The following is a 25,296-nucleotide window of genomic DNA, read 5'->3' on the forward strand; positions in this document are numbered from 1 at the left end:
CTTTGCGCTGGCACTACACAGAATGGGGTCCTCCTCTATCACTCCAATATGGGCCTCACACACAAAATGCTGACAGGCCTCGACACTCACGTCGCCACAAGCCTCCTCCATGGCCTGGAGCAGTGTGACCCGGTCCTGTGGGTTCCGTTCATAAACCTTCCACCTCCAAGCTGAAAATAATTCCTCAATGGGATTCAGGAAAGGAGAATAAGGTGGAAGGTATAGAACGGGAAAATGTGGGTGGTCCTGGAACCACTCACCCACTTGAGCAGCCCGGTGGAAGCTCACCTTTTCCCAGGGGCCGGTTTTTCAAAAGTAATCTGATCGGATTACGGCTATCGGATTGGATCAAATCTTGAAAATGGGTATTTCAAAAGAAAAAAAGGATTCAGAAATTGGATTGGATCACGTAATCTAATCTTGTTGTTGATCCGGATCAAATCTTGAGTTTGGGTTTTTCAAAAGTTTTTGGTAGGATTGAACAGAAGGAGGAGCAGGATCATGTTGGCGTCTCTCTCTCTGTCACAGGAGCAGGACGAGGGGTTGGAGATGATCTGCACTGTTGGATGAGAATGATAGTTTGAAGGAGACAGGTGGGCAGGCTGTGTTCTTTTATACTCTTCAGAGAGGGTGTCTGCACTGTTGATGTGATGTTATTGGTCAAAGGCACTTGGCAAACACTTCGTTTTATACACAGCTGCCCGATAAAAGTGTTTTCTCATAGCACGAGAAAGAAAAACCAACAGCTCACCTGGAAGTCACATAAGTTTTCCCATGATTTTACAGTTCAACCTTTTGACCTCGTAAAACGCAGCTTTAGAAAAGACGACACGAGGGCAGATATGTCACTTTGTGGTTGACGTCTTCTCATTCACACCAGGTAAACAACTGCCAAACACAAGTTGACACATCAACAATGTTACGATTACAAAGTTTTTAATGTGTCCTCTCTTGTATTTTGAACTTTGAGTTTTTCCAACATGCAAACAGCATTGTTTTAATTAGTTTTTCACAGTTGTTAACACAAAAAAAGCAAAAATTCGGCACAATTTGCACAACCTACACTTCATGTACCAATTGCTCGACCCAATTTGGCACTACTTCACACTCCCTTATCTGCATTAGACTCTGACTTTTCTTCTTTACACTCTGATGTCAATTACCTTGTTGTCAAAACACTACACACAATGTCCAGTTGTTGCACACACTTCTCAAGTAAAATCTCAAAGCATCAACCTACAACACACAAATACTCAAATCTCTAAACATTCAGGTCTGTTGAGCAATTTCACCTCATTTACACAGCCTAACAGGAGACTGAAACTGTAGATATGGTTCGTGAGAACAACTCTATCACACTCAGACAAATAAAAACTAGGATCCTGGCTGACCATGCTACATTTAGAAACGTCCAGAACGTCAGCCTCTCTACATTGGACCGTATTCTTCATAGGACTGCCATGTGGAGAAACAAGTGTTCAGGTTCCCATTTGAACGGAGCACAGGCATCAAGGAGTTACGGCGAGAGCTTGTGCTTGTAAGTACCAACATTCAGCACTGACACATGCATGTATTGTACCTGTAATCCAATATTGTGCCTTTTCTACAGTGTCTCACTGTAGCCCTCTGTGTTGACCTCTCTGTGTCCATACTGTAACTTGCATTCTCATGCTGTCTGTGTCAGCGGATCCAGGAGCATGACACAGCTCATGTGTTGTACCAGTACATCTTTATTAATGTTTGTGAAGGGGGGGGGGGGGTGAGCAGGCCAATTTACAGTACTGTACTGTTCTCTATGTGTACCGAAATAAACCTTTTTTTGCTGCGTATTTGTGTGCTGTTCTATGCTTGACTATGAAAAAAGTTGAGACATTTTACAAAAGGAGAAATGGCTCATTCTCCAGAGTCATTGTCATTCATATGGTGTGTTCCATTTCGATGATTGTGTTTTCAATTTTGCACTTCAGTGTGCTGTGAATGCTTGGTAGTGTGCAAGCAAATGCTTAGTTGTGTGTACTCAATGAATGGTATGTGTGTGTCATTTGAAAATATGGATGTGTGTACCGAATGAAAACACGAGTTCCATTTTGTGAACAGGTAAGAGATTAGATGGCAAAGAGTCATCTTGCAAAGGGAGTGTCAGGTTTAGCATTTTGTGTGTGAGGTTTTCAGTTGTCTGTGTGCAGTTTTGAGAAAGACGTTATTGTTTTGAAAAACGTGTGTTAACAATTGTGAAAAACTGTAAGCTTTGGAACGTCCAGGAGAGCTCTTATTGACATATACCACATACATTACACATACATTTATTGACCTCTTTATTACACTCTGTAGAAAAGTCAACATTTTGTACCACACATCCCAGCTCCTTGTTTCATACACACACAAAGTAGAACACCAACAGCAGATAATGAGCAGACCTTGGCCTAAAATCTGTCCCACACAACACACTCAGGCAGCTGCTTTGAGGCAGGAACATTATGACCTCTGGTAGCCACGACAATGGAGTGCACGTACGATATCTTCATCACGCGACATTCCAAGAGGAGGAGGCACTGCCCCGTCTAGATGCAGCGGCCTCCATCTAGTTTTGACCAATCCAAGAAGAACCTCTGTCACGCACAGTATATCGATATATAACCTATGTTCGCACTCTGTTTAAGCGCCTCTTTTCCTGTGCAGGCTCCTGCGTAGAACTAGAGACCCATGCATGTTCAATTGCTGGACACCGCGTTTTCCTGACCTGTGACCTCTGAATAAACTTGCTTAATTTCAACTTGAGAACGACGACTCCTCTCCTTTGATTTTCCACACGCAACAAATTGGTAGCAGAGGATGATTTTAGACGATTGAAAAGAGCGGAGTGGAAATCAACCAGTCGGGGAGGAGGTCGTCTCTCGGACGGGAAAGAACCGCCCTGCGTGGCTTGTCTCTCCTCGGGAACCTGATCAAAAGAGCGCTGTAATATTAAAAGGTAGGCAGAGCCTATTTAATTGAAATCTGCATATTGTCATGATAGGAATATCATGGATTATTGATCAGTAGTACTGAGGGTGAGTACAAGTTGCTTATGCTAAATTTAGAAAAGTAATTAAAAGGTCTGAAAATGCTGTGTATTATGCAAGTTGTCTTTCTATATTTTATTAAAAGAGTACCAGCAGCTTACACTGTAAAACATGACTAAATTAGTTGGTGTAAGAGTAGCTGAAGGAAAGGTTACCGGCAGCTTACACTGTGAAACAGGTCTACACGAGTTGGTGTAAGAGTAGTCGAAGGAAAAAGGGCAGCTTACCCTGTAAAACAGGTCTAAATGAGTTGGTGTCAGAGTAGCTAAAGAGTTAAAATCAGCCAGGCGCACGTTGTAAAACGTCCACGACGGTGGTTAACGTGTGCGGTTGGCGTGACGACACACACTGGAAAAAACCCTGGATACAGGTTGGTGTGTGGGCATGTTGCTAGGGATTTAACTCACCCATTCACATGAATCTATAAAAAAAAAGGAGTTAAAATTCATCCAGACACGCGTTGTAAACTAGTTCCACGACGGTGGTGAACGTGCGGTTTGGCGTGACGACACACTGTCAAACAAAAAGCCTTAACAGGTTTGTGTGTGGGCATGTCGCTACGGATTTAACTCACCCAGGCCCTCCAAATCTCTATAAAAAAGGGAATGGAAAGGCCTAACAATTCGATTACCACGAAAAGTATAATAAGATAAAATAAGATATAAAATTAGAAGAAGTGACTGTGGGGGAGACTGCTGAGGAGCGGCCCTTTTTGCGGTCTCTGCCCGTGTGTTAGTATTCCTACAAACAAGGAAATTGATCCATACACATTAAAAGAGGCAACAAAGGATATTAAGACCCATTCTCGTCTAATATTTGCACTTACGCCTAAACAATCCATTTAAGTAGGAGAAAACACCACCCACGCACACACTGTTAGTACAGCGCACACACATTCCCTCCCACTGACAGAGAAGCACACACACAATTCTGTGGACTGACTGAACAGGGGAGGTAGAAAATGGAGGATTTTGGGGACTATGTGACTGCGCAAGTGAAAAAGATGACGCCTCCTAAGGAGTGGAAAGGTAGAGAGAAAGTGTGGAGACAGATATGGGTGCAGACATGAGAGTGCAGGGAATGAGATACATGTTGGTAATGGTATGTAGGTTTTCTAGATGGATTGTAGCCATCCCTACCAGACGGGAGGATGCAAAGTCAGCGATCAAGTGGCTGCAAAAGGACTTGATCCCCCGTTACGGGGTTCCACGGTTCATTCGCTCAGACAATGGCACACACTTTAACAACACACACCTAAGAGAGGTAGAGGCTGCCTTGGGCATACACCACAAGTTTGGCTCAGTGTATCATCCACAGTCACAAGGCCTTGTAGAAAGAGCCAATCAAATGCTTAAAGCCAAAATTGCGAAGGTTTGTGCAGACACTAAAATGACATGGGCTGACGCCCTGCCATTGGTGTTGATGCCAATGAGGTCATCCCCAGGCGGTAAGACACACCTGTCGCCACATGAGTGTCTGACAGGCAGAATAATGCCTGGTCCTAACAGGGATGGAGGTCAAGTGCCACCCCTGGATGTCTTTGAAATTGAGATGTCAAGTTATATGACGGCTTTAACTGCTCTTACTGTAGCTCTCTCCAATCAGGTCTCCAGGGCCCTGGCGACTGATCCGGAGGAAGCTGCAGGACCGAAGGTAAAAGTTGGTGACTGGGTAAGAGTTAAGGTTCACAAGAGAAAGTGGCCAGAACTCAGGTGGACTGGACCGTACGAAGTGAAGGAGGTTACTTCACACTCGGCCCAGGTCAAGGCTAAATCAGGCGCACCTTGGCACCACCTGACACATTGTACCCCAGCACCTTCACCTTCCCGCCCATTGGCTGACATAAAAACTAATTTGAAAAATGGAGAGGGTATAAGTTGTACCTGTGTTACTCCTGGACTGCCATGGATTCCTGTGCTTCTTCTGGTCGTAAAATTACTCCCAAGATTAAGACGTGCAAAGCAGAGGGTGAAAAGGGGGAGGGCCAGAAGCCTTACAGCTTACAACTGGCGTTAAGATCACAAAGAGGCGTAGTTGTTTGTTTCTAAGTAGTTTGTTTGTTTGTTTGTTTGTTTTAATATGGCTTCATTCAGAAGTAAAGAATTCCAAACTGAATTGTTAAAATTACACTTTTTGGCACAAATTTGTTGTTTCAGATATTTCCAATACATCTAATGTATTAGAGGAAAGGAGAAAGGTTTTAGCCTCAAAAGTTCTACAAAAAGAAGAATCATTTAACATCTTATTTTATTTTTACCTTACACAGCAGGGCTAATAGTAAAGACCATTTTAATACTCCACAAGTTACTACATGGATTCATAATATAAATTCAAGGATGAGTGATTCACTACATCACATTAAGGTGTCCTTTTAAAGCCCATCTCTAAGTACAGTTAATGTGCAATGTTTTTTCTTTTCTTTCTCTGTTTGTATTATATTTAAGCCACTTACACCCATACAAAAGTTTCATCCGCAACTGTGGCCTTGTGAGAATGAGATAACAATGTTTTTTGTTTTTAGTCTGGAGAAGTTTAAGCATTTAACAGAGTCCACAGTGTTAGAGTTTGATTTTGTTTCTTGTGTTACATTTTCTCTCTAAATCCACAGTATCATGCATGTGTTTTAAAAAAAAAAAAAAAAAAAAAAATGGAACCAAGGCAAACACCTTGGCATCCTTTCAGACACCCTGGGTTATGTGGTTTTAGACGGAACAGTACTGTTTTTCACCTTTATCGCTTTACTGATTGTATTTCCTCTACTATGGATCGAAGAGAAAGGAGGTGTTTGCGCTATGATAGGTGCACAATGTTGTACGTTCATCCCCAACAACACAGCCCCAGACAGTGCATTATCTAAAGCACTCCATAGACTGCACTCACTCTCTGTGGAAATGAAGGAACACTCTGGCGTGAAACCATGGGATGATTTTATGACTAAATTCTTTGGCAAATGGTCTAAACTGGTTGCGGCCTTCATACTATCTGTCGCAGTGTTCATAGCCCTGTTCGCCATCTGCGGATGTTGTTGTATTCCATGCATTCAAGCCCTGTGCATCTGTGTCATAGACTCTGCGATACAAAAGAATGACACTGAACGTGCATTACAACTGCCTCTGCTAGCTCACTCTGAGGCGACAAGGGACATAAGAGACTGCGTTTCTTATGATTTTTGCTCAGATGATGACAACTGACCAGATATTGACCATGCCTTTGCTCTTGCGTTACAGACTGTCCCCTCAGTCGCTCTGACCCCTGATTAGTCACATAGCCCCAAATGGTGATGATACAGCCCCTCTTTTTGACTCAGACACAGGGTCAGGCCCAGGGCACGACCAAAGAAAAGAGAGGTGCTTCATTAAAAGTGGTGAGAAAAAGATATGAAATCCTCCTCTGTGTCTAATCTTCTGGGTCAGTCCGCTGTAGCAGGCTCCCTGTTTGCCAAGGCCAGAGGAGTGGGAAACCTGGTCGGTTGAATTTTCCCTTACAAGTGATACTGTGGACTTAGGATGAAAGGGAGCTTCTTCTCGACACAAGTTTTGATGGCTGTGATTCTTCTGATCACAGCTATGTTTTGACGTTTTTATTTTTGGGTTTTACTGAGTATAGGTTTCTTTTTGATTTTATTTGTGGTCTTGTGTTTTTTGCTCATTGCTTTAGTTGGGTTTGTTTATCTGCCTTGCCCTTTTCTGCCCTTTGCCTTCCCCATGTTGTCCACACCTATCAGGTGTGGAAAGGGGGATTTATTGACATATACCACATACATTACACATACATTTATTGACATACACCACATACATTCCTTTGACCTCTTTATTACACTCTGTAGAACAGTCAACATTTTGTACCACACATCCCAGCTCCCTGTTTCAATTCATACACACACAAAGTAGAACACCAACAGCAGATAATGAGCAGACCTTGGCCAAATCCTCTCCCACACAACACACTAAGGCAGCTGCTTTGAGGCAGGAACATTATGACCTCTGGTAGCCACGACAATGGAGTGCACGTACGATATCTTCATCACGCGACATTCCAAGAGGAGGAGGCACTGCCCCGTCTAGATGCAGTGGCCTCCATCTAGTTTTGACCAATCCAAGACGAACCCCAGTCACGCCCAATATATCAATATATAACCTATGTGCGCACTCTGTTTAAGCGCCTCTTTTCCTGTGCAGTCTCCTGCGTAGAACTGGAGACCCATGCATGTTCAATTGCTGGAAACCGCGTTTTCCTGACCTGTGACCTCTGAATAAACTTGCTTAATTTCAACTTGAGAACGACGACTCCTATCCTTTGATTTTCCACCCGCAACAATATCCCGACAACAACCTGAGCACTTCTCTTCTCCACTGACACAGCAGGAGACCGAGCGAGGTCTAAACACGCGATTCTGTCGCTTACCTTTGACGTGAGGGTCATTTTTGATTAATCTCCGTGTTACGATAAGTTTCAACGCAACAGAGAGTTTTCAGTCTTTAAACCTTTTAACCTAAAATCCAGTGAATGGAGGAGGATTTAAAAACTAACCGCGGGGGGAGGTAAGGTTCACCCACCGCCAGGTGTTTCATCTTTCTTAAGGCTTATATCTAAACGTGTAGTTGTGTCACATGACTGTAAGACTTAGTTTGTCAACAGTAAAGTTACTTTAAAATAAAACATTCTATTAAATTCATATTTTGAGGATTTGTTGTCGTGTTTAAGAAGTCTTTCTTCTGATTCCCCCTGCTCTCTCAAAGGTACGGTCCAGGGTTTCTCGCGAAAACGGCATATGGGCGTGGTTATCCAGGAGCTACAGAGAGCGTGTGTGAGCGTGCGTGCGTGCGCGTGTGTGCTTAAAAAGCGCGTAAAAAGCGAGTCATCCACTCCATTTTGTCCTCTGTCTGCATTCACTCTCACTACCCTCCTTTTATTTGACCCATCATCATAATCATCATCATCATCGTCATCATCATCATCATTTTATCTGTACTCATATTTAAAATGGACTTTAACGAATAACATTGGAATTGTTAAAATCAACAAACAACAAATACCTGACAACAGGTATGAAAAGTAAGTGGGTGAAATGAGAACAAACATAGAAGGTTGCATTTGTATCTTTATTGCTGAGGACTATTTCATGTCAACAAGCATCAGGTGATCAGTGACCAGGTTAAATCAGACTCAACAATCACTGAGGACACATTATTTGAGATGCACAGACAGAGGGATAATTGTTACTACAAGGTATATCATTCCATTTCTTATTGGTTCGAAAGTTGTTATGACCACAGTCTTCCCTTCCTAGGTAGTTGTCCGGCTGTCCTGGGGACCAAAAGGTAAACTTCACTGCACAACCATCAGACCACATCCAGCTGCCTTCTTTGTGGAGGTCGCTGAGTCCGTTCCAGGTGTGTCCTTCATTATGGTCAAAGTTCTTGATCAGGGTTTTGATGAAATTCTCTTCATCCAGACTGTGGATAGACACCAGGTTGGCTCCCTGTGACACACAATAAAGCTCTGCATCAGCCCAGCTCTGCTGCCACGTACTTGTAGCAGCGGTTGTTGAAGCTGAACCAGAACATGGGACAGCTTCCACGCTACAGCTTGACCTCAGGTCCATCTGAAGGAGACACAGCACCCAGGGTCAGGTTGAACAGAAGGAGGAGCAGGATCATGTTGGCGTCTCTCTCTCTCTCTGTCACAGCAGCAGGACGAGGGGTTGGAGATGATCTGCACTGTTGGATGAGAATGAGAGTTTGAAGGAGACAGGTGGGCAGGCTGTGTTCTTTTATACTCTTCAGAGAGGCTGTCTGCACTGTTGATGTGATGTTATTGGTCAAATGCACTTGGCAAACACTTTGTTTTATACACAACTGCACAGAACAAAGTGTTTTCTCTGACCAATAGCTCCCCTGGACATCACATAAATTTCCAAACGATTTTCCAGTTCAACCTTTTGACCTCGTAAAACGCAGCCTTAGAACGAAAATAAAGGAGGAAATAATTGTTCCCTAAATATCAACAACTGTTTAGCTTTGGAACGTCCAGGACAGCTCTGCTCTTTGTTCTTATATTTTATGGATATTTATTGCACCATAATAGTGCCACAGTTCTTTATTCCTTTTAAAGTAATCAATAATGATTGGTCCATGGTCCAATCAGAGTTGGCGCGAAACATTACACTGGTGAAGAAACATCTTTCGAAATCCAGCTAACAAACATTTAAACAGCAATGAGAACAGATAGAAACAGCAGTTTAGATTCATGATTCAAACATCTTAATATAAAAACCTCATTTCCTTTTATTTCTCACTTAGCTTTTAATTAGAAAAGCCCAAAATGCTTGATATCACTGTCTTCAATGGATCCAGTTGAGTCGAAGATTTTCTTTCTTTTACTTGCTCATGTTCCTTAGAACTGTGCAAATCTGGTTTCTGATTCAAGGAGCAGGACTTCAAAATTAATACATTTATGATATATCTGTTAATTTAGAAATAATAACACAGGGGATCCACAGAGCTCTGAATATTTTGGTGTTGTCTGTGGAGTTTCTTATAGTGTAAGTGTTAAAAAATAAAACGTAGATGGACCAAATACATTCCTCTAAAACAGCTTCCCACCTCAGCCATGTTCTTTTTGGGAGCTTCATAGAGAGTGTTTGATATCATTGGACATTTCAGTAATATACAACCACAGTGTGAGTGAAGGCAGGTGAAATAAACCATCCGCTCACCTGGATGTCACATAATACCTATAGTTTATTCATTTTCAGTAAAATGTTCACAAAGTAAAATGAAGCTTTAGAAAAGACGTGTAGCTCCAGCTATCTGAAGGCTGGGGGGTCACGAGGGGGAGACGTATTGCTTCATTGTTGACTCTTTTGGTTTCCATTTACAACAGATAAGTAATAACATAACAACTGTAGGCGTATATTTACACATAGACAATATTACAATAGTACAAAGCCTTCAATGTGTCCTGTCTTGCATTGTGAACTTTGTGTTTTTCTTTTAACATGCAAACAGAGTTCAAAACATTGTCATAAAAATATTTTACAAAGTTATGACAATGATAAAATACTGAATTCAACCTCCTGTGGTTTTCTCAAACGTCATCAGACCAACTTGCTCCTCTGCTGCCCTCAAGTGGCCATAAAACACAATACATACTTTTACAGTCCAGCAGTGCAGATTCAAACCCACACAAACCTTTTTGATCTGATGTGTGTGCACGTGTTAAACCTCAGGCACATAAACAATTTTGTCAACTTTCAAATACATAAATAAACTATATATTACAATAAATAACTCATTCAGCACAATTATTCTGCTCCGTGGACGAGGTGGAGTAGAGTTGTGACGTGCACGTGCGTGTGTGTGTCATGGTTAATAGTAAATATGATGAACACAGGGCTTCTCTATCGTGAGGAACACCTCACACATCAAGAGGGTGAATGCACCACACCAACACAAACATTTATCACAGAAGTAATATATTTTTTTTTAAAAGAAAGTCAATCTAATGATAGGAACATATATTAAATGTCAGTCAAATGCATAATGCTAATATGCCAACGCACACACTCACAGTGCTAGGGAAAGAGATTACATTCCTTGTAGTTTCAGGAGCAACACATTCAGTCACAAACAGTGATATGTTTGACAAACATCCTAAAATGAGCAGATGATTTGTCAGATCTGTCGGAGCTTCAGGAAACAACGTGGTTGAACAATTCACGACTCCCTTAATATGTAGTGATAGTATTACAGAAAAATTCAAGTGTTAATTTTTGCTATCCTCATGTTGTCCAATAAATTTAATGGGAAGAGATGCTATGTGTCTTTTCGGCATTTCTTTCGTTTCCACCCCATCAGGAGGCGTAGTGGTCCGAACGGCTGATCTGGATCTACCACAGATTTACACAAGCTGGAATCCAGTTGAATCCTTCAGCAGAATCAAAGTTCTTGATCAGGGCTTTGACGAAGTTCTCTTCCTCCAGACTGTGGATAACCCCCAGGTTGGCTCCCTGTGACACACAGTAGAACTCTGCATCAGCCTAGGTCATCTCTGTGGCCACGTACTTGTAGCAGCGGTTGTTGAAGCTGAACCAGAACATGGGACAGTTTCCACGCTGCAGCCTGACCTCAGGTCCATCTAAAGGAGACACAGCACCCAGGATTCTCATTCTCTCTTCTTCTCATTCTCTCTCTCTCTCTCTCTCTCTCTCTCTCTCTCTCTCTCTCTCTCTCTCTCTCTCTCTCTCTGTATCACAGGAGCAGGACGAGGGGTTGGAGATGATCTGGACTGTTGGATGAGAATGAGAGTTTGAAGGAGACAGGTGGGCAGGCTGCGTTCTTTTATACTCACGAGGGCAGATATGTCACTTTGTGGTTCACGCCTCCTCATTCACACCAGGTAAACAACTGCCAAACACAAGTTGGCACATCAACAATGTTACGCATTTGAACAAAAATGTCTGCACTTTCTACTTCGTATATTCTCAAAAATGGCTCGTTACTTGAGCAGTGGACGTGCGCCACTACGCACGGCGCACCTCTCAGTCACTCACTCACTCGCGTGCCTGCTGCCCCGGGAGATGTGCAGCCCGGCCTTTCTGGTAACGATCCCTCCGCAGGTTCACCTTCAGAAACTTTGTTAAGAGTTTTACTTCCTCTAGATCAGCCGTTACCAAGCTTAAGAATGCTGTGGCCCAATTTCAAAACTGAAAAATGTGTGCGGCCCACCCACATCTTTAATCACAACTATATGATCCACACACACGACTAGAATCATACATATTATAAATGTTATGGCAAAAATTAAATGAATATGAACGCGGGCATATGCAGTGCAAATCCAATAACAACCACATTTAAACATAACAATTTGCAAAGCAACCAATGTAAAACAAACAGGAGTCCAAATAGGGTATTGTTAAAATTCATTCTTACTGTTTGTATAACAGAGCACGACAAGGATATCCGGGAGAAGACAAACACATTCGAGGCTTAACCAAATATACTTAAGGTGTTTAAGCTAGACCTGTGCTGGTCTCATCAATATTTCGTAGAAAATGGTATGAAAAGTAATGCACTAGAATTTGTATGAATTTCACGTAATCTTGAGTCAGGAGGCTGGGGACACGTGACCTTTGCGCCTCTCTCTCTTCGTTAAAACAAAAAACATGGCGGACATTCATCTAACCCCAACCCTAATATGAAAAATATATATGAACTCTGCACCACGCTGATTCAGCTGAGTGACAGCCGCAGGAATAAGCTGTTCCTGAACGTGCTGGTCCGGGAACGGAGGACCCTGTAGCGCCTCCCAGAGGGGAGGAGGGCAAACAGTCTGTGGCTGAGGTGTGACAATTTGGGTTGATACAGTTTTTTTTGATTGCTTAGGCACGATTTTCAAAACAGGGCCCGGTGTTTCAAACACTAAACACTATCAGCACAACCACACACCTAATCAGCAGAACACTTCAGATCCTTTGCAAAATGAAACACTCTTGTAAAAACTATACACTTTTTTATCAAAACCATATTATTTTGCCATATGAAACACACACGCTTCATATTACTTAATTCTGCTTTAGCCAGTTACACACTGCTGTTGTTAACCTTAAACACTTTTAGCAATTCCAGTTCTCAGTGATTAGTGTACTGTAAGTGAAGTACTCTGAGAAGGGCAAATGAGGGCAAATATACAATAAATTCACCAAACACAAGACCAATGCTGCAGACTCATGTAAATTGAATTTATTTCTCTCCATATCCCCAAATCAGTCAATATGTCAACATGGAGAATCACAACAAAACATGTCCCAGTTGTCATGCTACTACAGGAGTGTGCATAACACTGTAAGCTCGACAAATATCAGACAAGCAGAACATTCTGTATCCAGTACAGGTTTCAATGAGGGGTACCTGAGCCTGGGGCTGGAGATCGTAAACCCTCCATCACCATGCAGAGAAAAACTCTTTGATTGGGTTTAGAGACAGAGAGTATGGTGGAAGGTATGGTACTGTAAACTGTGGATGGTGTTGAAACCAGTTCTGGACCAGAGCAGAGCAGTGGAATGACCTATTGTCCCAGATGACAATGGATTGCATCTGGTGCCTGTGGTTTACTGCTGTGACGATGTTGTGTAATCGGTCCAAACATGTAAGGATGTGAGTTGTGTTGTAAGGGATCATGTTGTTGTGACGGAGGAGAACCACATTCTGTGTAGTGACAGCACAAAGGGTGATGTTACCCCCACGTTTTCCTGGGACATGGATTATAGCCCCGTGGACAATGATATTTCTGCCTCTCCTTTTTGATTTTGTCCTATGAACCCTAAAATTAAAAGTAGTACAATATTAGCAAAACCTTACACTCAAGAAGCAAAACATCAGCCCATATTTGCACAACTATAAGCACATTGTCAACCTCACACTTGTTGCAAAACTCTACACACAGTGATTAGCAAAACACTAAACACACTTAACATACATTACACACAAAAATCTATCATGAAGTCACATCCTTGCAATACCAAAGCACTGACTGTCAAATTACCACACCATCCAACCAATTGGTTCAACACAGTCATCAGGTGTGCAAACACTCGTTTGCTTAATTGTAGACACACCAATCAGGTGTGTAAGCACTATAAAAAGCAGCAGGTGAGTTCATCGTTCTTCAAGCACAATGGAAAGAGTCAGAGAAAGAGTAGGACGAGGACGAGGACGAGGACGAGGAGGAGGAGAACGAGGAGGAGGAGGAGGAGGAAGGGGAGGAAGAGGAAGACAAGAAGGTGCTCAAAGAGGACCGAATCTGACAAATGAGATCCGCGCAACACTGGTTGACCACATTGTCAACCACGGCCTGACGCTGAGGGAGGCTGGACTGCGAGTACAGCCAAATCTAAGCCGATATATAGTGGCAAGTGTGATGAGAACATTTCGACTGGAAAATAGGTATATTGTAAAAATATCATATCAAAAACATCTGCACGGTTTCAGTAACTGCTTACAGTACTGTATTCTATGCACTATCAGCACTTCTGTTACCTTTTCCTGTGAAATTACTGTACTATTGCATACTGTTTTTTTTTTCTACATAGGATTGAGGGTCGGGGACGACAAGGGGGAAGGCCTCCTATGTTCACAGAACAGCAAGAGAGGGAGATAGTAAACATGGTTTTGGCCAACAATGCTATAACACTCAAGCAGCTCCAAGCTAACATTGTCAATAACCACACCATTTTCAATGATATCCATCAGGTCTCAACATCAACACTGGCACGCATCCTAAAAAATAAACATATTCAAATGAAGCAAATTTATCGAGTGCCTTTGGAGCGCAATTCCGAAAGGGTGAAACGACTGCGGCATGATTATGCAGAGGTATGTATTCACTTTAGCAGTGTGATCTTGCATACTGTCTCAGTCTTTTACTGTACTGTAATATGTATACTAGATCTACACTGAACTACACAATTTTGCCTGACACTGTTTTTCAGAGAGTTTTACGAATGGATGGAGAGGAGATCCAGCATGAGTTTAAAGGGAGGAAAATAATTGTTCACTAAATATCAACAACTGTTTAGTTTTGGAACATCCAGTAGAGCTCTGCTCTTTGTTTTCTGCGTTCTTATAATTTATGCATATTTATTGCACTATAACAGTGCCACAGTAGTGGGATGTAACAAAGTACATTTACTTAATTACCGTATTTAAGAGCATTTTCCATGTGTCTGTGATTTAAGTGGATTTTTTTTTTACTCTTTTCATTTTTACTCAACTACATATTATATAAGATGTATCTGCACTTTCTACGAATCTTGGACTTTTTTGCCAGGTGGTGCTCTGGGTAAGTTGTAATCTGGATAGGAACCTATAGTGGCCAAAGTGGTAAATAGTGAACATGGCCAAAAAAGAGAAACTAATTTGGGCCAGCCCCTATGATTCACTCCTCTGTGAAGAGTCTTGGTGTTCATTTGGACAGTGTTTTTAAATTTTACAATCTGTTGGTCACAGGATTGATTTTAAAACTTTATTGTTAACTTTCAAACCTCTTAATGGACTGTCACCGCCTTCCTGAACTCCTTCATATCCACTCTTCACTTAGAGAGCTGAGGTCAGCCACTCAGCTGCTCCTGGACTTACCTAAACCGAGGCTCAGGCGATCGAGCCTTTGCAGTAGCCGCCCCAAACTAGTGGAACAGCGCACCACTCCATATTAGATCTGCCCCGTCTCTAGCACACTTCAAATCATTGTGAAAGACACTTCTCTTCTCTTGGCCTTCTTTTCAAGTGGAGAACATTTTTATCCCAGCAGATTTTATTGTATCATATTTTACTTTATTTTATTTTATTTTAACTTTACAATTGGTATTTTGATGTATTTCATGTTGCTGTTTTTCTTGTTTCGAAGTTTTTACAAATGTCCTATACAAATAAAAATGAACTTGACATTAACAGTTTTATTTAAGATCATACACTAAAAAACTGTATGGTAGAACTGTTTTGATGGACTTCAACTTGAATCTATCTTCTATCTCTTCCACTACACATTTGACTGTTCCCTAGTTCAAAACCACACACACACAGAGACACACATACACACACACACAAACACACACTTTGTTCATGCCAGCTGGATCAGCTCCAATGAGACAGAAACAGCTGTTTAGACATCCCAAAATATTTTCCCTTCCAGAAACTCTTTAAACTCTTTAGTCCTTATTTAGTATTTGAAATTGAAAAAGTCTCCTCCTTATTCCTTCCTTAAAAACAAGAGCTGCTCCTCTTGTTTTTGCTTCCACCACCGACTCAGTGATTTTCCAAAAAGGTTAAAGTCAAATAAAAGAAGCCGTTTAGTTTCATGCTTCATTTTTTCAAGTCATCCACTCCATTCCATCCTTTGTCTGCATTCACTCTCACTACCATCCTTTAATTTGACCCATCATCATCATCATCATCATCCTTTTATTTGTACTCATGGATTTTAACAATAACATTGGAAATGTTAAAATCAACAAACAACAAATACCTGACAACAGGTATAAAAAGTAAGTGAGTGAAATGAGAACAAACATAGAAGGTTGCATTTGTATCTTTATTGCTGAGGACTATTTCATGTCAACAAGCATCAGGTGATCAGTGACCAGGTTAAATCAGATTTAACATCACTGAGGACAGAGTATGCGAGATGCACAAACAGAAGGATAATTTCTATTACAAGGTAGATCATTCCATTTCTTATCTCTGCCGTTGGTATGACCACAGTCTTCCCTTCCGTGGTAGTTATCTGGCTGTCCTGAGGACCAAAAGGTAAACTTCACTGCACAACCATCAGACCACATCCAGCGGCCTTCTTTGTGGAGGTCGCTGAGTCCGATCCAGGTGATTCCTTCAGCATGGTCAAAGTTCTTGATCATGTTTGTGATGAAGTTATGTTCATCCAGGCTGTGGATAGACACCAGGTTGGCTCCCTGTGACACACAGTAAAGCTCTGCATCGGCCCAGGTCATCTGTGTGGACACGTACTTGTAGCAGCGGTTGTTGAAGCTGGACCAGAACATGGGACAGTGTCCACGCTGCAGCTTGACCTCAGGTCCATCTGAAGGAGACACAGCACCCAGGGTCAGAGAGAACAGAAGGAGGAGCAGGATCATGTTGGCGTCTCTCTCTCTCTCTGTCACAGGAGCAGGACGAGGGGTTGGAGATGATCTGCACTGTTGGATGAGAATGAGAGTTTGAAGGAGACAGGTGGGCAGGCTGCGTTCTTTTATACTCACGAGGGCAGATATGTCGCTTTGTGGTTCACGCCTCCTCATTCACACCAGGTAAACAACTGCCAAACACAAGTTGACACATCAACAATGTTACGCATTTGAACACAAATGTCTGTACTTTCTACTTCGTATATTCTCAAAACTGGCTCGTTACTTGAGCAGCGGATGTGCGCCACTACACACGGCGCACCTCTCTCTCGCTCACTCGCGTGCCTGCTGCCCCAGGAGATGTTCGGGGGGGGGGGGGGGGATTTGAAAACTGAAAAATGTGTGCAGCCCACACACACACACCTTTAATCTCAACTATATGATCCACACACATGACTAGAATCATACATATTATTAATTTTATCGCAAAATTGAATGAATATGAACCCAGGCATATGCAGTGCAAATCCAATAACAACCACATTTAAACATAACAATTTGCAAAGCAACCAATGTAATACAAACAGGAGTGCAAATAGGGCTTGTTAAAATTCATTCTTACTGTTTGTATAACAGAGCAAGACAAGGATATCCCAGAGAAGACAAACACATTCGAGGCTTAACCAAATATACTTAAGGTGTTTAAGCTAGACCTGCGCTGGTCTCATCAAAATTTCGTAGGAAATGGTATGAAAAGTAATGCACTAGAATTCGTATGAATTCCACGTAATCTTGAGTCAGGGGGCTGGGGACACGTGACCTATGCGCTTCTCTCTCTTTGTTAAAACAAAAAACATGGCGGACATTCATCTAACCCCAACCCTAATATGAAAAATATATATGAACTCTGCACCACGCTGATTCAGCTGATTGACAGCTGCAGGAATAAGCTGTTCCTGAACGTGATGGTCTGGGAACGGAGGACCCTGTAGCGCCTCCCAGAGGGGAGGAGGGCAAACAGTCTATGGCTGAGGTGTGAGAATTTGGGTTGATACAGTTTTTTTCGATTGCTTAGGCACGATTTTCAAAACAGGGCCCGGTGTTTCAAACACTAAACACTATCAGCACAACCACACACCCAATCAGCAGATCACCTCAGATCCTTTGCAAAATGAAACACTCTTGTAAAAACTATACACTTTTTTTATCAAAACCATATTTTGAAACACACATACTTCATATGACTAAATTCTGTTTTAGCCAGTTACACACTGCTGTTGCTAACCTAAAACACTTTTAGCAATTCCAGTTCTCAGTGATTAGAGTACTGTAAGTGAAATACACAGAGAAAGTGCAAATATACAATAAATTCACCGAAACACTACACAAGACCAATGCTGCAGTCTCATGAAAATATAATTTATTTCTCTCCATATACCCCAATCAGTAAAAATGTCAACATGGAGAATCACAACAAAACATGTCCCAGTTTTCATGCTACTACAGGAGTGTGCATAACACTGTAGGCTCGACACATATCAGACAAGCTGAACATTCTGTGTCCAGTACAGGTTTCAATGAGGGGTACCTGAGCCTGGGGCCGGAGATCGTAATCCTCCACCGCCATGCCGAGAAAAAATCTTTATTGGTTTTAGAAACGGAGAGTATGGTGGAAGGTATGGAACTGTACAGTACACCAATCCAGTTCAAGCACTATACAAATGCAACAGCCGAGTTCACATGACTTCAACCAAAATGGAGCTTGTCCTCAAAAGAAAAGATGAGTGAGGGTGAGAGGGGGAATCCACGGAGGAGGAGAACGCTGCAGCTGCGGCATGATTATGTGGAGGTATGTATTGTTCACTTTAGCACTGTGATGTTGCATACTGCACACGTAACCTTTATAATGTAAATGTACTGTATTCCAGACCTATGCTGAACTACACAATCTTGTCTTTCACTGTATTTCTGAGAGTTCTACAGATGGATGCTGAGGAAATCCACATGAATTCATATATATAGATGAGGCAGAGTTCAACCTGACAAAAGCAAGAAGGAGAGGCAGAAATATCATTGGCCACAGGGCTATCATCAATGTCCCAGGGCAACGTGGGGGTAACATCACCCTTTGCGCTGGCACTACACAGAATGGGGTCCTCCTCCTATCACTCCAATATGGGCCTCACACACAAAATGCTGACAGGCCTCGACACTCACGTCGCCACAAGCCTCCTCCATGGCCTGGAGCAGTGTGACCCGGTCCTGTGGGTTCCGTTCATAAACCTTCCACCTCCAAGCTGAAAATAATTCCTCAATGGGATTCAGGAAAGGAGAATAAGGTGGAAGGTATAGAACGGGAAAATGTGGGTGGTCCTGGAACCACTCACCCACTTGAGCAGCCCGGTGGAAGCTCACCTTTTCCCAGGGGCCGGTTTTTCAAAAGTAATCTGATCGGATTACGGCTATCGGATTGGATCAAATCTTGAAAATGGGTATTTCAAAAGAAAAAAAGGATTCAGAAATTGGATTGGATCACGTAATCTAATCTTGTTGTTGATCCGGATCAAATCTTGAGTTTGGGTTTTTCAAAAGTTTTTGGTAGGATTGAACAGAAGGAGGAGCAGGATCATGTTGGCGTCTCTCTCTCTGTCACAGGAGCAGGACGAGGGGTTGGAGATGATCTGCACTGTTGGATGAGAATGATAGTTTGAAGGAGACAGGTGGGCAGGCTGTGTTCTTTTATACTCTTCAGAGAGGCTGTCTGCACTGTTGATGTGATGTTATTGGTCAAAGGCACTTGGCAAACACTTCGTTTTATACACAGCTGCCCGATAAAAGTGTTTTCTCATAGCACGAGAAAGAAAAACCAACAGCTCACCTGGAAGTCACATAAGTTTTCCCATGATTTTACAATTCAACCTTTTGACCTCGTAAAACGCAGCTTTAGAAAAGACGACACGAGGGCAGATATGTCACTTTGTGGTTGACGTCTTCTCATTCACACCAGGTAAACAACTGCCAAACACAAGTTGACACATCAACAATGTTACGATTACAAAGTTTTTAATGTGTCCTCTCTTGTATTTTGAACTTTGAGTTTTTCCAACATGCAAACAGCATTGTTTTAATTAGTTTTTCACAGTTGTTAACACAAAAAAAGCAAAAATTCGGCACAATTTGCACAACCTACACTTCATGTACCAATTGCTCGACCCAATTTGGCACTACTTCACACTCCCTTATCTGCATTAGACTCTGACTTTTCTTCTTTACACTCTGATGTCAATTACCTTGTTGTCAAAACACTACACACAATGTCCAGTTGTTGCACACACTTCTCAAGTAAAATCTCAAAGCATCAACCTACAACACACAAATACTCAAATCTCTAAACATTCAGGTCTGTTGAGCAATTTCACCTCATTTACACAGCCTAACAGGAGACTGAAACTGTAGATATGGTTCATGAGAACAACTCTATCACACTCAGACAAATAAAAACTAGGATCCTGGCTGACCATGCTACATTTAGAAACGTCCAGAACGTCAGCCTCTCTACATTGGACCGTATTCTTCATAAGACTGCCATGTGGAGAAACAAGTGTTCAGGGTCCCATTTGAACGGAACACAGGCATGAAGGAGTTACGGCGAGAGCTTGTGCTTGTAAGTACCAACATTCAGCACTGACACATGCATGTATTGTACCTGTAATCCAATATTGTTCCTTTTCTACAGTGTCTCACTGTAGCCCACTGTGTTGACCTCTCTGTGTCCATACTGTAACTTGCATTCTCATGCTGTCTGTGTTAGCGGATCCAGGAGCATGACACAGCTCGTGTGTTGTACCAGTACATCTTTATTGATGAGGTGGGATTCAACCTGGTGAAGAGGAGGTGACGGGGCAGAAACGTCATTGGCCAGCGGGCCATTGTTGAGGTCCCCGGTCAGCAGGGTGGGAACATCACAATGTGTGCTGCAATGAGTCACCATGGGATCTTGCACCGTCATGCCCACCTAGGGGCCTATAACGCTGCCTGTCTCCTCGTCTTCCTGGATGGCCTGCATGACCTGCTGGTACCACCTGACCAGACAGATGACCCACAGTGGATCGATCACGTTGTCAACCGGGACAATGTGAGATTTCAAGTGCGGGAGTGGTTCCAGGACCACCCACATTTTTCCATTCTATACATTCCACCTTATTCTCCTTTCCTGAATCCCATTGAGGAATTGTTTTCAGCTTGGAGGTGGAAGGTGTATGAACGGAACCCACAGGACCAGGTTCCACTGCTCCAGGCCATGGAGGAGGCTTGTGGCGACGTGAGTGTCGAGGCCTGTCAGCATTTTGTGTGTGAGGTTTTTAGTTTTCTGTGTGCAGTTTTGAGAAAGCCGTTATTGTTTTGAAAAACGTGTGTTAACGATTGTGAAAAACTGTAAAAGGGGGGGGGGGGTGGGTTGAGTAGGCCGGTTTACAGTGCTGTACTGTTCTCTATGTTTACCGAAATAAACCTTTTTATGCTGCATATTTGTGTGCTGTTTTATGTTTGACTATGAAAAAAGTAGGCCTAAACTGAGACATTTTACAAAAGGAGAAATGGCTCATTCTCCAGAGTCACTGTCATTCATATGGTGTGTTCCATTTTGATGATTGTGTTTTCAATTTTGCACTTCAGTGTGCTGTAAATGCTTGGTAGTGTGCAAGCAAATGCTTAGTTGTGTGTTCCCAATGAATGGTATGTGTGTGTCATTTGAAGATATGGCTGTGTGTACCAAATGAAAACACGAGTTCCATTTTGTGAACAGGTAAGAGATTTGATGGCAAAGAGTCATCTTGCAAAGGGAGTGTCAGTTTTAGCATTTTGTGTGTGAGGTTTTCAATTGTCTGGGTGCAGTTTTGAGAAAGCCGTTATTGTTTTGAAAAACGTGTGTTAACAATTGTGAAAAACTGTAACACACGTTTTTCAGAACTGCACACAGAAAACTAGTAACCTCACACACAAAATGCTGACAGGCCTTGACAATCACGTTGCCACAAGCCTCCTCTATGGCCTGGAGCAGTGGGACCAGGTCCTGTGGGTTCCGTTCATATACCTTCCACCTCCAAGCTGAAAATAATTCCTAAATAGGATTCAGGAAAGGAGAATAAGGTGGAAGGTATAGAACGGAAAAATGTTGGTGGTCCTGGAACCACTCACGCACTTGAGCAGCCCGGTGGAAGCTCACATTGTCCCAGATGACAACGTGATCGATTCGCTGTGGGTCATCTATCTGGCCAGGTGGTACCAGCAGGTCATGCAGGCCATCCAGGAAGACGAGGAGATTGGCAGCGTTATAGAACCCTAGGTGGGCAAGACGGTGCAAGATCCCATGGTGACTCATTGCAGCACACATTGTGATGTTCCCACCATGCTGGCCGGGGGCCTCAACAATGGCCCGCTGTCCAATGACGTTTCTGCCCCGTCGCCTCCTCTTCACCAGGTTGAGTCCCACCTCATCAATAAAGATGTACTGGTACAACACATGAGCTCTGTCATGCTCCTGGATACGTCATGGGTTTGTTCCCTTGGGGTTGAATGCACTTATTGTGAGTCGCTTTGGATAAAAGCGTCAGCTAAATGAAATGTAATGTAATGAAATGTAAATCCGCTGACACAGACAGCATGACAATGCAAGTTACAGTATGGACACAGAGAGGTCAACACAGTGGGCTACAGTGAGACAATGTAGAAAATTTACAATATTGGATTACAGGTACAATACATGCATGTGTCAGTGCTGAATGTTGGTACTTACAAGCACAAACTCTCACCGTAACTCCTTCATGCCTGTGCTCCGTTCAAATGGGACCTTGAACACTTGTTTCATCCACATGGCATTCCTATGAAGAATACGGTCCAATGTAGAGAGGCTGACGGTCTGGACGTTTCTAAATGTAGCATGGTCAGCCAGGATCCTAGTTTTTATTTGTCTGAGTGTGATAGAGTTGTTCTCATGAACCATATCTACAGTTTCAGTCTCCTGTTCGGCTGTGCAAATGAGGTGAAATTGCTCAACAGACCTGAATGTTTAGAGATTTGAGTATTTGTGTGTTGTAGGTTGATGCTTTGAGATTTTACTTGAGAAGTGTGTGCAACAACTGAACATTGTGTGTAGTGTTTTGACAACAATGTGATGTGTAATTGACATCAAAGTGTAAAGAATGAAAGTCAGAGTCTAATGCAGATAAGGGAGTGTGAAGTAGTGCCAAATTGGGTCGAGCGATTGATACATGAAGTGATGGTTTTGCAAATTGTGCCGAATTTTTGCTTTTTGTGTGTTAACAACTGTTAAGCTTGAAACGTCCAGGAGAGCTCTGCTCTTTGTTTTCTATGTTCTTATGTTTTATTTATTTTGCTGCACTACAACAATGCCACAGGGGATGTGATTTAAAAAAGTACATTTACTTAGTTACTGTACTTAAGATAATTTTCCATGTGCCGGTACTTTAAGTTGATATATTTTTGTCTACTTTTCACTTTTCCTCCACTACATATATCAGCTATTATCAGCTCTTTCTACGAATGTGGGCCTTTTTTGCCAAACAGGTGGTGCTCTGGGTGAGTTGTAATCTGGATAGGAACCTATAGTGGCCCAAGTGGTAAATAGTGAACATGGCCCAAAAAGCGCAAAGCTAACTTTGCCCTAAGGTAAAGGTCTATCTCTGACCTTAAGATCTAGAGAGGGTGATCCATGCCTTCATAACTTCTCGACTAGATTCCTGTAGCCTGCAGCTCGTCCAAAATGCTGCTGCTCGCCTCCTTACAGGAATGAAAAAGAGGGACCATATAACACCAGTGTTTAGCTCCCTCCACTGGCTTCCTGTTGGTCACAGGATTGATTTAAAAATGTTTTTGTTAACTTTCAAACCTCTTAATGGAGTGGTATCGCCTTACTGAACTCCTTTATGTCCACTCTTCACTTAGAGAGCTGAGGTCAGCCACTCAGCTGCTCCTGGACTTACCTAAACCGAGGCTCATAACCAGAGGCGATCGAGCCTTTGCAGTAGCTGCCCCAAACTAGTGGAGCAGCGCACCACTCCATATTAGATCTGCCCCGTCTCTAGCACACTTCAAATCATTGTGAAAAACAAGTCTCTTCTCTTTGGGCTACTTCTCCAATTGGGAACATTTTTATCCCAGCAGGTTTAATTTAATTTTAGTTTGTTTAATCTTATTTTATCTTTACTATTGGCATTTTGCTTTTGTCTCTTTTCGAAGTTTTAATAAATTTACTATATAAATAAAATCGAACTTGACATTAACAGTTTAATTTAAGATCATACACGAAAAAACTGCAAGAAAGAACAGTTTTGATACATTTCTACGTTACTTTATCTTCTATATATTCCACTACAGATTTTACTGTTCCCTAGTTGTAAACCACACACTCAAACACACACACACTTTGTTCTGTCTTACAGAAACTCTTTAATCTCTTTAGTCTTTATTTAGTATTCGACATGGAAAAAGTCTCCTCCTTATTCCCAACTCCTCTCTGAAATCATCAGGAGCAAAGGCAGCTGCTCCTCTTGTTTTCGGGCTCGTCAGATAAACATAATTTCGCCTTCTTCATGTTATGAGCAGTTTGCTTCCACCACCGACTCACTGATTTTCCAAAAAGGTTTAGGTCAAATAAAAGCAACCGATTAGTTTCATGTTTACTTTTTCAAGTCATCCAGTCCATTCTTTCCTCTGTCTGCATTCACTCTCACTACCATCCTTTTCATTTGAACCATCATCATCATCATCATCATCATTTCATTGGTACTCATATTTATAATTGATTTTAACAATAACATTGGAATTTTTCAAATAAACAAACAACAAATACCTGACAACAGGTATGAAAAGTAAGTGGGTGAAATGAGTACAAACAGAGAAGTTTGAATTTGTATCTTTATTGCTGAGGACTATTTCACGTCAACAAGCATCAGGTGATCAGTGACCAGGTTAAATCAGACTTAACAATCACTGAGGACACATTATGCGAGATGCACAAACAGAAGGAATAAGGACACTACACGGTGCATCATTCCATTTCTTATCTGCGTGATAACTCTTTTCAACACAGTCTTCAGGTCCATCATGGTTGTTTGGCTCTCCTGGGGTCCAAAGGAAAAATCTAGCCGGACAACCATCAGACCACATCCAGCTGCCTTCTTCTTGGAGGTCGCTGAGTCCGATCCAGATTCTTCCATTAGCATGGTCAAACTTCTCGATCAGTGTTTGGACGAAATTATGTTCATCCAGACTGTGGATAGACACCAGGTTGGCTCCCTGTGACAAACAGTTGAGTTCTGCCTTAGCATAGGTCATCCGAGTGGCCACATACTTGTAGTAGCGGTTGTTGAATTTGAACCAGGCCATCTCACAGTTTCCTTGCTGCAGCTTGACCTCAGGTCCATCTGAAGGAGACACAGCACCCAGGGTCAGGGTGAACAGAAGGAGGAGCAGGATCATGTTGGCGTCTCTCTCTCTCTGTCACAGGAGCAGGACGAGGGGTTGGAGATGATCTGCACTGTTGGATGAGAATGAGAGTTTGAAGGAGACAGGTGG

At 42.3% G+C, this 25,296-nt stretch overlaps 2 protein-coding genes and 1 pseudogene across 2 annotated transcripts; all 3 read right to left on the bottom strand.

The window, feature by feature from the left end:
- Window positions 1-8,145: 8,145 nt before the first annotated feature.
- On the bottom strand, window positions 8,146-8,866 carry LOC128461801 (lactose-binding lectin l-2-like; annotated as a pseudogene).
- Window positions 8,867-16,007: 7,141 nt separating this feature from the next.
- Window positions 16,008-16,778, bottom strand: LOC128461890 (lactose-binding lectin l-2-like). Its single transcript, XM_053447057.1, has one exon. It carries the CDS (start codon window positions 16,711-16,713, stop codon window positions 16,225-16,227), a length of 489 nt encoding a protein of 162 aa, XP_053303032.1. The 5' UTR covers window positions 16,714-16,778; the 3' UTR covers window positions 16,008-16,224.
- A 7,844-nt stretch (window positions 16,779-24,622) lies between these two features.
- LOC128461701 (lactose-binding lectin l-2) lies at window positions 24,623-25,296 on the bottom strand. Its single transcript, XM_053446759.1, has one exon. The coding sequence runs from the start codon at window positions 25,198-25,200 to the stop codon at window positions 24,709-24,711; it is 492 nt and encodes a 163-aa protein (XP_053302734.1). The 5' UTR covers window positions 25,201-25,296; the 3' UTR covers window positions 24,623-24,708.

The sequence above is a fragment of the Pleuronectes platessa genome, chromosome 18 (genome assembly GCF_947347685.1).
Source record: "Pleuronectes platessa chromosome 18, fPlePla1.1, whole genome shotgun sequence".
Taxonomy (NCBI): Eukaryota; Metazoa; Chordata; class Actinopteri; order Pleuronectiformes; family Pleuronectidae; genus Pleuronectes; species Pleuronectes platessa.